Source organism: Drosophila navojoa, chromosome 2, assembly GCF_054131105.1.
Source record: "Drosophila navojoa isolate 15081-1374.11 chromosome 2, UAZ_NAV_1.0, whole genome shotgun sequence".
In the NCBI taxonomy this organism is placed as follows: Eukaryota; Metazoa; Arthropoda; class Insecta; order Diptera; family Drosophilidae; genus Drosophila; species Drosophila navojoa.
Window position 1 is genome coordinate 33300202 of NC_142890.1, and position 14963 is coordinate 33315164.

A 14963-nucleotide genomic window follows, 5' to 3' on the forward strand; every position below is an offset into this window, starting at 1 on the left:
CTCCCCGTATGGAGCTGCCAGTGGCCTTTTATAGCCCAGCCACAGGCCCTGCTTTGGAGCGGGGCCTTTCAGCCGCTCGTGCCCATAGAAACGGTAAAGTGGCGTGATATGAGTGAGGCGTGGCAGCCTCCCATTGTCCGAAGTACCGTTGGTGCCCTTCAAGTGAAAGCGTCCACCTGGCCCGAACGGCTTCTCGGCTAACGGTTACCGATGATCGTCGTGCGTGCAACGCGAGCTCACTCATGAATCTGTAGGAGCGAAAGAGTCCGACTATTGTCGGACTTTGACCCCTTTGTAGTCGCGAGGGTCGCTCCTACAGTACTCGCGTCGCCGTGTGGAGCAACATGTATATGCATATAAACGCACAGCAACTACGTGCGTTCATATATATTAATACGTGCATTCCAATATTAAATCCTATTTCTTATATGCCTAATAGAGACTTAAAACTACTTACAATTATTGGAAGGGTGCATTTTCCATTTGTTTAGTCAAGTGTCCCCAGGCCCGCTGCATTGGTCGCACTTATTTTCCGGATGAATCTATGAAGATAACCAAAAACGTTCATTATTTCGAATGAATTTATGTCCTTGAATGTCAACGAGATATCTAAATGCTCTGCCGAGAATAAAACTCTCTGACGCATTTCAGAAAGGAAAGCCTAGACTAAAAATATTTTTTCATTTGCAAAAAGAAAAGGTCTATGCATCCATAATTTTGAGTGCAAGAGCTCCAACGGTGCTGCTCCCTTGGATAACATATCCGCAGGATTTAGTTCAGTTGGCCACTTTATGCCGATCGTGTGCTGTTGTATGGGCCAAATCTTGTTAGCAACAAACACATTGAATTTGAATGGCACTTCTTGCGACATCGGACTATAATTATGATACACAAAATTGCAAGCAAAAACGCTAGCACACAGCAAAAGTAATCGGTTCTTTATTAGTTTTCTATAAATTGAACAAAAATTTCGATTAATTCTACTGAGCATGCTGTTGTCAACAAAGTAGAATAAGAAATTTTTTTTGTTCTTAAAATTGGCTTAAAATTTTAGCTGCAAGGTGGGTTATATTTATGATAAGCACTGTAGTATTCAATATTTTTTTAAGGAAAAGATTGAGGAAAATATATTAAATTAGATGAGTGAAAAATTTATCTTATCTTGTGCATTTGTAGTTAAAAATTAACATTCACATGTGTGTTTCGTTAGATATAACTTTTGATCCCTCAAAGGTATTTGAAATGTTTAAGAAAGCCCTAGTCGAGACTGCTCGACTGCGAGATTTCCTTCGAGCAACTTATATTTTACCATGATATTCATGATAATTCTTTGCTTCTTCCTGTTTACATAGGATGTGGATATGCATGCATTTTCCAAAGCACAAGTATTTGGTATTTGAAATTCGCTTTTAATACCCTGAACCCGTTGAAAATGGGAAATTAGGGTATAATGGTTTTGTTAAAATGTATGTAAATATATATATTCTTGATCAGGGCGATGAGCTGAGTCGATTTAACCCTGTCCGTCTGTCTGTCCGTCCGTCCGTCTGTCCGTATGTTTGAACGCGTCGGTTTTAAATGACCGTATATACAGCGCGGATGTCGAGTTTATTTTTAAAAATCGATATCGATTTCCGATATTTTATTAACGATTAAAAATTGTATCAATCAAGTCAGATGCCACTGTAGCTAATTGTGAATGATTTTTAATTTATTTTATGTCAATTATTAAATAGAATATGAGATCATATGCTGAAAGTTTCATTAAATTCGGTTTAGTCAATCGACGTTAAAAAAAAAAACAAATTGTTCAGCTGCTGTTTCTGCAGCACGTGCGTTTGTTAATTACGCACGTGCTGCAGAAACAGCAGTTTTCAGTTTTTCCACCAAAATTGCTAAGGCTGGAGTGGCGTCGTGATTAGCTTAGTGGTGCTCGATAGAGAAGTACCGGGTTCAAATATGGGGCGCGTAGCTAATTATACCCTGAACCCATTGAAAATGGGAAATCAGGGTATAATGGTTTTGTTAAAATGTATGTAACAGGCAGAAGGAGGCGTGGCAGACCCCACAAAGTATATATATTCTTGATCAGGGCGACGAGCTGAGTCGATTTAGCCCTGTCCGTCTGTCTGTCCGTCCGTCCGTCCGTCTGTCCGTATGTTTGAACGCATCGATTTCAGAAGATATAAGAGCTAGAGACTTCAACTTTTTTTTAAAATGTCCGTAAATACAGCGCGCATATCGAAAAAACGATAACTCATTCCGATACTTTTTTATCGATAAAAAACCTTATCGAAGATCACTTAAAAAATTATATCTCCTACATCTTTCAAGCTAGAGTCTCCAAATTTTAAATGTATATTAAGATGACTTTTATACAATTTCGGCGGTTGTCAAAATTTACCCCCACCCCTAAATCCACCCCCTCACCCTCATCTTTGTAAAAGTCGTATATCAAATACTAGAGACTTGAGCTTCGGTATACACATACATTTAAACATCATGATTACGTTCTGAAAGTTTCATTGCGATCGTACGTCTAGAAATTAAATTATTCAACAAAAAAGTTCTCATAATATTGCCAACACTGCAGCGCAACCCTAGCGCAATAGGTTATAAATTTATATCTCCTACATTTTTAGAGCTATAGTCTCCAAATTTTAAAAATATATTCCAATGCATTTTATACAATTTCGGTTTTTTTTTATATTTTGGATACCGGCTCCAAATTCACCAGAATCCCCAGTGAAGGCCAGATGCTAGTATAGCTAATTGTGAATGATTTGACATGTTTTTTTTAAATGCCAAATATTCAATAAAATATTCATATGCTGAAAGTTTTATTAAATTCAGTTTAGTCAACCGACGTTAAAAAATAACAAAATGTTTGGCCAATTAACAAACGCACGTGCTGCAGCAACAGCAGTTTTCCAATACGTGTACACACATACATTCAAACATCTTCTACCACATTCTTAGAATTACATCAGCAGTTAGTTTCGTTTAGTTCTGCTAGATGGCGTTGCATCAGTGAATCTATTTCAGTTTTGACATTACAAATAAGAACAGAGGAGTGGCGTCATGGTAGAGGGCGCGGCGCTCAATCGCGAGGTCTCTGGCTCGAATCCTGCTGGGCGTATTGTAGTTTTCTTTTAATTGCTTCAAAATTTTTATATATTTGATTAAATTTCTCTTATATTTTTTCAAAAATCGAAATTGAAATTTTAACCATACTATATGTACGTTTTTATTAGTTTGGTTGTTCTTGCACATTCTTAAAATCACATCAGCAGTTAGTTTGACTTAGATTTGATAGATGGCGCTGTAGCAGTGAATCTATTTCAGTTTTGACGTTGAAAATCAGAACAGAAGGGTGGCGTCAAGGTAGAAAGCGCGGCGCTTGATCACAAGGTCTCGGGTTCAAAACCAGAGCGTGCGTGATTCTTTTTTTTAATTGTTTCAAAATTTTTATATATATAATTAAATGAGTTTTCTATTTCATTTATATTTTTAAATACATCGAAATTGAAATTTGAACCATACTAAATGTGCTTTTCTATTAGTTTGGTTCAGGGTAGTATCTAGTCGAGCGCTCTCGACTAGAGTTTTCTTACTTGTTTTTTTTTTTTATTGTTTCAAATTTTTTATACATTTAATTTCAATTACATCGAAACTGAAATTTTAACCATACTAAATGTGCGTTTTTATTTATTTGGTTCAGGGCATTGTGGGCCAGCGAGCCGATTTTTCGACAAAAATTAAAGTTTTAATGCTAGGTTCTTGAAATTTTGTACATATGATAGTATCTAAATTTCAGACCGATCGGACCACGCCTTCTCTAGCCGCCCATATGAGATAGGTTTTCTCTTATTGATACTTATACGGTAATTAATAATACTAGCACTCGTTAAATTCAACAAATGTTTTTAGTTCATTTTTTAAAACTTAAGTAGTAAAGCTGAAAAAAAGTTAGCAAGATCGGGAAATGCTGAGCTCACGAAAGTTGTTGTATTGACGTTTCAAGCAGATATATTAAGTTTTTCTGAGTAAAAAGATTTTTTCTATCCTTATTGGGGTCACTCTGAGTAAGAAGTGTATTTTTTTACATAAGGGCTGTCTTTCTCACTCGATTATCGCGGCCGAAACTGCGGCGGCATGCACAAGGAGAGATGTGTTATGCCCTTGATTTACAGCCAAAGCGGTTGCCAATTTTCTCTTCTGACGAGGCCCGGATTTAACATATTCAACGGGTGGGCGTCTAACCGGTCTTGATGTTAACGGCTTTCGATTTGAAGACAGCTATGAGCTTACTGTTATAGCCATTTTGGACAATAGCCATTTGATATGCTTTGTCTTAAATCTGGGCAATGTGAAAGCTTCTCACTTTGGTGTTTCTTTCATCCTTTCTCTCCATATTTAAGTCAAATTATTTCAGCTCATCATAGATCCAACTCAAAACGGCAGATGCACTACGATTGTTTTGTAACAAACATGAGCAAAATCTTTTTTAATACAAATATTCTACATACCCTGGTGTTTCTTTTCCATAATTTTAGTAAAAATTGTTTAAGCCACAATAATTTTGTCACGCTCACAAGTAAACAAAAATTTTCCAGCGTTTTTATACCCTGAACCCATTGAAAATGGGAAATCAGGGTATAATGGTTTTGTTGAAATGTATGTAACAGGCAGAAGGAGGCGTGGCAGACCCCACAAAGTATATATATTCTTGATCAGCACGACGAGCTGAGTCGATATAGCCCTGCCCGTCTGTCCGTCCGTCCGTATGAACGCCGAGATCTCAGAAGATATAAGAGCTAGAGAGCTGAAATTTTGTGTGCATACTTGTGTATACTATACGCAGTACGAATTTGCTTTTTTTTCGATAACTCATCCGATAACTTTTTTATCGAGAATAATCGAAAAATTAATTTTGTTTTTTGAGCCTCATCGGAGTACTATTAGACGTAGAGACTTTAAATTTACTGTGTATATACATATGATGAATACAAGCATTTTGTAATCAACAGATTTTGGATACCCTTCGCCCTCAATTTGTAAAAAACGTATTTCAAGTACTAGAGACTTGTTCTTTGAAATGTACACACATTTTGACCATATAATTACGCCCTGAAAATTCATTAAGATCGTGTGTTTACAAAAGAAGTTATTCACCAAGTAAATTCTCATACTATTGCCCACACTGCAGCGCAGCCCAAGCGCAGTCGCTGCTTACTGGGCAGTTAGCAGAGCGAGCAGTCTCGACTAGAGTCTTCTTACTTGTTATTAATAGTAATACTGAATATGCCCTCGCACAAAATCACAAAACAATCGAGATATATAAATGTGAATAATATACACAAACTAATGTCTGAGACAAACAAATTTTGTTTTTTTTTTTTTAAATCAGCTTTTTTTTTTTGAATAGCCAGGTTCGCCTGAGGCTGTGCCGTAGACTGACTGACCACATTTGTTTATTTACTGCTATACTATTGTATAATATGAGAGCAGGACCGAAAACTGTCACTGTTATCAAACCTACTGAGTATCAATAGAAATTTGAATCTTTGGGGAAAAAAACGCGTTTTTCAAGTATTCGTGAAATTTTTTCAGTATTTTTAAGATCTACTATCCTACTCGTAGCGGAGACAAATCCAACAAATCAAAAACCATGAAAATTGGTCCAGCAGATCTCGAGCTATAAGTGCTGGAAAACTTTTCACAGCTCTCTTCTATATATATAGATTTATTTTGTTAGAATTTAACACTCGCTCCTACACTCACCCCCGCAGGCCCATATTTGTAAAACGCGTATATTAAATGCTTGAGACTTATTCGGAAAATTTGGGAATTTTAATAATATAATCACTATCTGATAGTTTCATGAAAATAGTCCATCGAGATGAATAGTTATTAAACAATTAATTGCCCGTAGTAAGCCCACACGGCATAAAAAACGTGCGCTCGCATGCTTGTGTGTGTTGGTGCCTGTTAAACAGAAGCAACCCCTGAGATCATTAAATGAGTTCAAGATATATAACGATGATTCAGGTAATCATGCTATGGTAATATCTAATCCCATTTTCGATTTTTTTAGCTTACGGCAGAAACCACATATGACATGTTGTCTTCTGGACCATCATTAAAAAGAAGAAGAAAATCTAAGAATGATAAGAAACGAAACCTCCGACCAAAGGATTTACGAGAAGGTGTTGCAAATGCGTATTCAATCGTAAAAGAAGTAAGTTTAGATATTAATTACTATGCAATTCTAGAGGATATCTGTTGTTAAAAAATGGGTACTAGTACGAAAAATTCAAATTTGTAACATATAAAATCAATTATGTACGTAAGGCAAAACAGGATTGATAAACAATCTTATTTGATTAACACTATTGCACGTTTGAAAAAACCATTGTACCTTGATTTCTCACTTTTAATGCTTTAGCGTATTAACTTTCTTGAATATTTTTATACCCTGAACCTATTGAAAATGGGAAATCAGGGTATAATGGTTTTGTTGAAATGTATGTAACAGGCAGAAGGAGGCGTGGCAGACCCCACAAAGTATATATATTCTTGATCAGGGCGATGAGCTGAGTCGATTTGGCCCTGTCCGTCTGTCTGTCCGTCCGTCCGTCCGTCCGTCTGTCCGTATGTATGAACGCGTCGATCTCAGAAGATATAAGACCTAGAGACTTCAACTTTTTTTTTAAATGTCAGTATATATCACGCGCATATCGAGTTTATCACTAAAAAGCGATAACTCATTCCGATACTTTTTTATCGATAAAAAACCTAATCGAAGATCACTTAAATAATTATATCTGCTACATCTTTCAAGCTAGAGTCTCCAAATTTAAGATGTATATTAAGATTCATTTTATACAATTTCGATTTTTGTTAAAATTTACCTCCCACCCCTAAATCCACCCCCTCACCCTCATCTTTGTAAAAGTCGTATATCAAATACTAGAGACTTGAGCTTCGGTATACACATACATTTATACATCCTGATTACATTCTGAAAGTTTCATTCAAGCAACCCAAGCGCAATCGCCTGTATATGCGTGTGTTTGTTTGAAATATCAGTTGCTCGAAGGGTTCAGGGGATCTCGTAGTCGAGCAGTCTCGACTAGAGCTTTCTTACTTGTTATGTATGTATTTTAAGTAACATGCAAAAGAACGCGTAGCAGATCCCAGAAAAAATATATATTCTTGATCAGTGTGACGAGCTGAGTCGATTTGGCCCCGTCCGTCTGTCTGTCCGTCCGCCCATCCCATCCCCATAAAGTACATATATTCTTGATCAGCATGATGAGCTGATTCGCCTTTCCATCTGTCCGTGCGTCCGTCTGTCCGTATGAACACCGAGATTTCAGAAGATATAAGAGATAGAGAGCTGAAATTTTGTGTGGACACTAGTATATACCATACGCCGTACGAGTTTAACTTTTTATCGCGAATAATCGAAATAATGACTTGGTTTTTTAAGCCTCATTGGAATACCATTAGACCTAGAGACTTCAGATTTAGTGTGTGTATATATATATGATGAATGCAATCATTTTGTAATGAACAGATTTTGGATACCACACCCCTTTTGCCCCCAATTAGTAATAAACGTATTTCAAGTACTAGTGATTTGTGTTTTGGAATGTACATACACTTTTACCATATGATCACGCATTACAAGATGCGGTTGACCAATGGCTCAAGCTCCGGTATGAGCGTATGTGTATTGCCCTTTAGTTGAGCTATTCCACCTTCTTTGCCATCGTACAATGCTGTTCGCCCTGATATCGTTCCGTCGTATAGGCTCGTGTGAATTCCTCCAGTGGCATCATACCGGTTATGACGAGCGCCGCGTCATCGGAGGCAATCCTGAAAGCGCAGCTGACGCCGTCTTTGCTAATACTTTATCGCCCTCTTTGACTACAGTAAGCAATAAAACATCACAGCATATTTCATTATCAAACAATTCTTTGTTGGCACTTCAATACTTTCTTACTTGTTTTATATTAGGATTGCTATTAATAATGAAATAAAAACATAATTTTGTTAATAAATGAATGAGTAATGTTATAAAAATAGAATTATGTGTTCTAAATTAAATAGAATACACATGTAAACATAACAAGTAAGAAAGCTCTAGTCGAGACTGCTCGACTTCGAGATCCCTGAACCTTCCAAGCAACTGATATTTTAATAATTCGCACAGACAGACGCACACATACAGTCGATTGCACTTGGGTTGCGCTGCATTGTTTGAAATATTATGATAATTTATTTGTTGGATAATTTGATTTATTTATTTCTGAAAGCTATTGACAAAAACGAGAGTCAATTTAAATTTTTAAAAATCCCTAAACAAAGTACAGGATATAATATAATATCAATAGTAACACTGACCCGATGGGGGTATTTTATTTGCCAGTACTAATGAAGCAGTAAAAAGAAAGTGTTAGTAAGAAAACTTTTAAAAAATATTATTAACTATATCTAACACGATAAATAATAAATAATTCTTAAAATTAAAAAATAAAATCAAAAATAATTTAAAATAAAAAAAAAAAAAACAATAATAAAAAAATAATAAAATAAACAAGATTTAGTATAGAAAAAGAAAAAGGAAGGTATTAAAAGAAATTGCAAGAAAAGTTAATACAAAAAAATAAGAAATAATAAAAGAAAAGAATAAGGGTTGGCTCTTCCCTCATTCTTTTCTTTTTATTATTTCTTATTTTTTGTAATAACTTTTATTTAAATTTCTTTTAATACCTTCCTTTTTCTTTTTTTTTAGAATATAGAATAGAATTGAGAAATCACTACACAACAGTGGCAACGAAAAAGTATACTTATACCTGGGCATTTTTCTAAGATAAGCTAATAGCAAACTTTTTATTTTAGGAAGAAAGAGCTCTAAGGAAAAAACGTTATAATATTTATTACTAACTTCAATGCACACAGGTAAATGAAGCGGACGATAGTGTCTAGTTGTTCGAGACGGAACCGAAAAATTTAGACGACCCAACAAAGAGGACGAATCAATATCACCACTATCAATTTATGCAGAAAAAAAATTCCTAAAATTTTTTTCCGATTGGTTAGCGATGAAAGATCAATAAGCTGGAGCCTACTATGATAAGACGGTAATCGTAAATTACTATCCCATCTAAGGCTCTTAAGGCAAAAAGAAGAAACTGTTTTTGGACCGATTCGATACGATCCTGGTACAGTTTATGCTGCGGAGACCATACAACAGAGCAATACTCTAAGATAGGACGCATTTCTAGACGTCGAGAATAATGAAACTTTCAGAACGTACTCATAATGTTTAAATATATGTATATAGAAGGACAAGTCTGTAGTATGTGAATACGCTTTTTACAAAGGTGATAGTGAGAGAGTGGATACAGGGGTAGGGGTAAATTTTAACAAAAATCGAAATTATATAAAATACACAGTCTACATGGAAAATTTGGAAGCCCTAGCTGGAAAGCTGTAGAAGATATTATTAAATAACTAGCTTTCGATACGGTTTTTAATCGATAATAAGATATCGAAAGTAGCTATCGATTTTTAGTGATAAATTCGATATCCACGTGATATACACAGACCTAGGAAAAAAATTGCATATCTCTAGCTCTAATATCTTCTGAGATCGACGGGTTCATACATAAGGACGGACGGACGGACAGACAGACGGACAGGACCAAATCAACTCAGATCGTCGCCCTGATCAAGAATATATATACTTTTTGGGGTCTGCCAAGCGTCCTTCTGCCTGTTACACACTTTAAACAAAACCATTATACCCGGATTTCCCATTTTCAGTGGGTTCAAGGTATAAAAATATGGGTTTGTTTGCATGTGTACGCAGAGTTCTGTGAGCAAGTGTACATTGAAAAGAACAGGGTGCGGAGAGCGAGAGAGCGCGCGCATTTACTTTTAATGTCTACCATATCTGTCGATCGCTTAAAGCGAATCGATTGTAAAGTAAAAGTAAAGAGCCGAACAAATAAGTTGTCTGGGACTTCAATGCTAACAAAAAGTGTGCAAGAAGCTTTACACTGCTTATCCGGCCTATGTGTTCTGTGGCTTCTCTACTTAAACGAGATTATAAATGTATAAATGGATATCGATAAATTTATATAAATAATTACATTTACTATATTTTCAAACTGAAGAAATTCATATAAAACAAATTATAGGATGCTTTAAGTTATGATTTTGCCAAAATTCCAGATGTAGTCCTAAAGGGTCACTTCACTCCCTCTACAATTAAAACTGTACAGAATGGACAAACTACGGAATCACGAAGCACTCATCGCATCCCATATATACCCATATGGAAATTTGTTATCACTTCAAAAGACCCACGGCAAATTTCGACATAACAAGTTATACATATAGTTATGGAATACATTTATACCCTTCTTACAAATGATATGAGTATAGCGGGACTTGGCTTAAAAGTCGACTATCTCGTCCGAGCGCAGAAATCATATTAGTTGAAGAGCTAGAAACCTGAAATTTGGAATGTAGATCCGCGTCGACCACGATCACGACGTCGACCAAGATCACCAGCTAGGGCGGATATATCTCCGCCCATTATGGGTGTGGCAAATCGGATGAAACTGTATTTCTTAGAGCTTTAAAGCTAGAACTCTGAAATTTTACACGCAAACTATAAAGATTAATGAAAATATTATATGTACGCCCACTAGGGGCGTGGCAAAGCAAACCTGAACATATCAATTCTGGTATATATACTTGGGCTGACCACCCAATACAAAAAAGCTTTAGCGGATATATGTCCAAAAGTTACTATCTATGGCCTCAAAATAATTACTACGCCTAGGAGTGTGTCATATAAGAACAAGTACGAAAACTATAGTCGAGACTGTTCGACTACAAGATCCCCTGAACCCTCCAAGCAACTGATATTTCAATAATAATTCGCACATACACACGCATACAAACACACACAAGCACATACACACATCCACACGCACATATACAGGCGCTTGGGAAGCGCTGCAGTGTTGACAATATAATGAGAACTTATTTGTTGAATCATTTTATTTCTAGACGTACGATCGTAATCAAACTTTCATAATGTTTAAATGTATGTATATACCCAAGCACAAATGTCTAGTATTTGAAATACACTTTTTACAAATATGGTGGTGAGGGGGTGGATATAAAAGAGGGGGTAAATTTTAACAAAATTCCGAAATTGTATAAAATGCATCTTAATATATATTCAAAATTTCGAGACTATAGCTTTCAAAAAATGTAGGAGATATAAATTTATAACTGATTTTCGATAGGTTTTTTATCAAAATAACGGGATGAGATATCGATTTTTATTGATAAACTCGATATGCGCGCGCTATATAAAGTTTGTCAAGAAATTCATTTTTCACTTTTTGCCTTGAGATACATCATTAATAGGTTTTTTAAATAATCGCTAATTTGTTTTTGGTAGTTATTTAATAATCAATCAAACCATCCTATTATTTGTGCATCTGAATTTCAAATTTTCTCAGTGTGTCAAATATTTCTTGATGACCTGCATAAAACACTCATAATCTTTTTGTATAATAAATAATAAACAAATATTTTTTTCAACTTTAATTTAAGGGAATAAATGAATCTGCGACAACACTTCTGGAAGCAGCCATTGTGGAGCATGATCAAAAAGGTTATAGTGGAGCAGTAGGTGCTGTAGTTAGACAATTGCCTCAATTAGTGATATGCCCGGCAGTACTAGCAACTCAAGCAACAACAAATATTTTGGGAGGTGCTAAAAGTTCTCTTGTCCCGGAAGCTAAACGTGAAGCTGCAGACAAATGGAAGCAGACAAAAAACTAAAATATACCATATACGCTATATCTCTTTCTAAGCGAAGTTTTTTCGACTAAGCAAAGGGACGGACCAGCAATGCCTGATATGGTTAATAAAGAATAATTATTGTATACACATGACACTCAGTTCTTAATATATTTTTACTAAAAATATTGCGCACCTTGCAGTCATTAAGACAAACTTAAGTCACATCAACCTGTATAAAAAAGAAAGACGCAATGTTTGAAACAGAGGGACAACGTATTTAATCGAGCTTCTAGGAAAAGTAAGTGTCTAAGAAACTGCGGCGTGGGAACAAAGAACATATGGTGTCTTGATGGAAAGATTCTCTGATATTTTGACGGACTATGCATATGAAATATTCAGAATCTGATAGTGACATTCATTACATATATATTTTTACCAACTTGAGCCCATTTCAAATGGGAAATCAGGGTATAATGGTTTTGTGAAAATGTATGTAACTGGCAGAAGGAGGTGTGGCAGACCCCACAAAGTATATACATTCTTGATAAGTGAGACGAGCTGAGTAGATATAGTCCTGTCTGTCTGTCTGTCCGTCCGTCCGTCTGTCCGTATGTTTTGAACGCGTCAGTCTTAGAAGATATAAGAGCTAGATACTAACTTTTTTTTTCCGGATATCGAGATTATCACTAAACAAGAAAGAAGGGTCTAGTCGAGACTGCTCGACTAGGAGATACCCTGAACCCTCCAAGTTGATATTCTTATCATTCTGCACTTCATTTATGCATGCACACATACAAACATACATTATACCCTGATTTCCTATTTTTCACGGCCACGACGTCGACCAAGACCACGAGCTAGGGCTGAAATATCTCCGCCCATTATGTGTGTGGAAAATCGGATAAAACTATTTCCTAGAGCTTTACAACTAGAACTCTGAAATTTTACGCGGAAACTATATAGATAAATGAAAATATTATATGTACGCCTACCAGGGGCGTGGCAAATGAGACCTGGACATATAAATTCTGGTATTTATTTTATTTCTTAAAGCTATTGAGAACAAGTAAGAAAGCTCTAGTCGAGACTGCTCGACTAAGAGATCCCCTGAACCCTTCGAGCAACTGATATTTCAATAATAATTCGCACATACACACGCACATACACACACACACACACACACACGCACACACACACGCATACAAACAAACACACACGCGCACACACACACACACACACACACACGCATATACAGGCAATTGCGTTTGAGATCTTATTTGTGGAATAATTTAATTTCTAGACGTACGATCGTAATGAAACTTTCAGAACGTAATCATGATGTATAAATGTATTTGTATACCGAAGCTCAAGTCTCTATTATTTGATATACGACTTCTACAAAGATGAGGGTGAGGGGGTGGATATAGGGGCGGGGGGTAAATTTTAACAAAAACCGAAATTGTATAAAATACGTCTTAATATATATTTAAAATTTGGACACTCTAGCTATAATGATGTAGGAGATATAATTTTTTAACTGACTTTCGATAAGGTTTTTTATCGATAAAAAAATATCGGAATGAGTTATTGTTTTTTAGTGATAAACTCGATATGCGCGCGATATATACGGACATTTAAAAAAAAAAGTTGAGGTCTCTAGCTCTTATATCTTCTGAGATCGACGCGTTCATACATACGGACAGACGGACGGACGGACGGACGGACGGACGGACGGACAGACGGACAGGGCCAAATCGACTCAGCTCGTCGTGCTGATCAAGAATATATATACTTTGTGGGGTCTGCCACGCCTCCTTCTGCCTGTTACATACATTTCAACAAAACCCTGATTTCCCATTTTCAATGGGTTCAGGGTATAAAAAACGAGAGTAAAAAAAAAAGAGTAAAGAAAGTACAGGATATAATATGAATAGTAACACCGACCCGATGGGGGTATTTTATTTGCCAGTCCGGCCAACTATACCCACGTCTCACAGCCAAATATGGTCAGTGAAACTAATGATGCTATAAAAAGAAGTGTTAGTAGGAAAACTTAAAAAAACAAATTAAATGTAGATTAACTACATATATCTAATACAATAAAATAATAAATAATTCTTAAAATAAAAAAGTAAAAACAAAAATAATAAAAAACAAGTAAGAAAGCTCTAGTCGAGACTGCTCGACTACGAGATCCCCTGAACCCTTCGAGCAACTGATATTTCAATAATAATTCGCACATACACACGCACACACACACACACACACACGCATACAAACAAACACACGCATACACACACACACTCACATATACAGGCTATTGCGCTTGGGTTGCGCTGCAGTGTTGGCAATAAGAGGAGAACTTATTTGTTGAATAATTTAATTTCTAGACGTACGATCGTAATGAAACTTTCAGAACGTAATCATAATGTTAAAATGTATGTGTATACCGAAGCTCAAGTCTCTAGTATTTGATATACGACTTTTACAAAGATGATGGTGAGGGGGTGGATTTAGGGGTGGGGGTAAATTTTGACAACCGCCGAAATTGTATAAAGTTCATCTTAATATACATTTTAAATTTGGAGACTCTAGCTTGAAAGATGTAGGAGACATAATTATTTAAGTGATCCTCGATAAGGTTTTTTATCGATAAAAAAGTATCGGAATGAGTTATCTTTTTTTAGTGATAAACTCGATCTGCGCGTGATATATACTGACATTTTAAAAAAAAGTTGAAGTCTCTAGCTCTTATATCTTCTGAAATCAACGCGTTCATACATACGGACGGACGGACGGACGGACGGACGGACGGACAGACAGACGGACAGGGCCAAATCGACTTAGCTTGTCGCCCTGATCAAGAATATATATACTTTGTGGGGTCTGCCATGCCTCCTTCTGCCTGTTACATACTTTTAACAAAACCATTATACCCTGATTTCCCATTTTCAATGGGTTCAGGGTATAAAAAGGAAAAAATATAATAAGCAAGAATTAGTATAGAAAAAGAAAAAGGAAGGTATTAAAAGAAGTTGCAAGAGAAGTTAAAAAAAAAATAAGAAATAGTAAAGAGAAAAGAGTAAAGGAAGAGCACAGAATAGAATATAGAATAGAATTGA

The 14963-nt window shown here is 36.0% G+C and overlaps 1 protein-coding gene across 9 annotated transcripts in view; it reads left to right on the plus strand.

Annotated features, from left to right (window-relative positions):
• Positions 1–11993, plus strand: part of Atg2 (Autophagy-related 2) — a 102661-nt gene extending 90668 nt beyond the window's left edge. For 6 of the 9 annotated variants that reach the window (XR_016196932.1, XM_089260993.1, XM_089261009.1 and 3 more), the window contains 2 exons: positions 6098–6241; positions 11650–11993. Coding sequence is in view for 6 of the 9 variants with exons in the window: in XM_089260993.1 (XP_089117119.1) it covers positions 6098–6241; positions 11650–11880 (375 nt within the window). In the remaining 3 variants the exon portion in view is untranslated. Of the gene's footprint in view, positions 1–6097; positions 6242–11649 lie in introns of those variants that run through there. The other 3 variants (XR_016196933.1, XR_016196934.1, XM_089260999.1) reach the window with 2 other exon arrangements.
• Positions 11994–14963: the final 2970 nt, after the last annotated feature.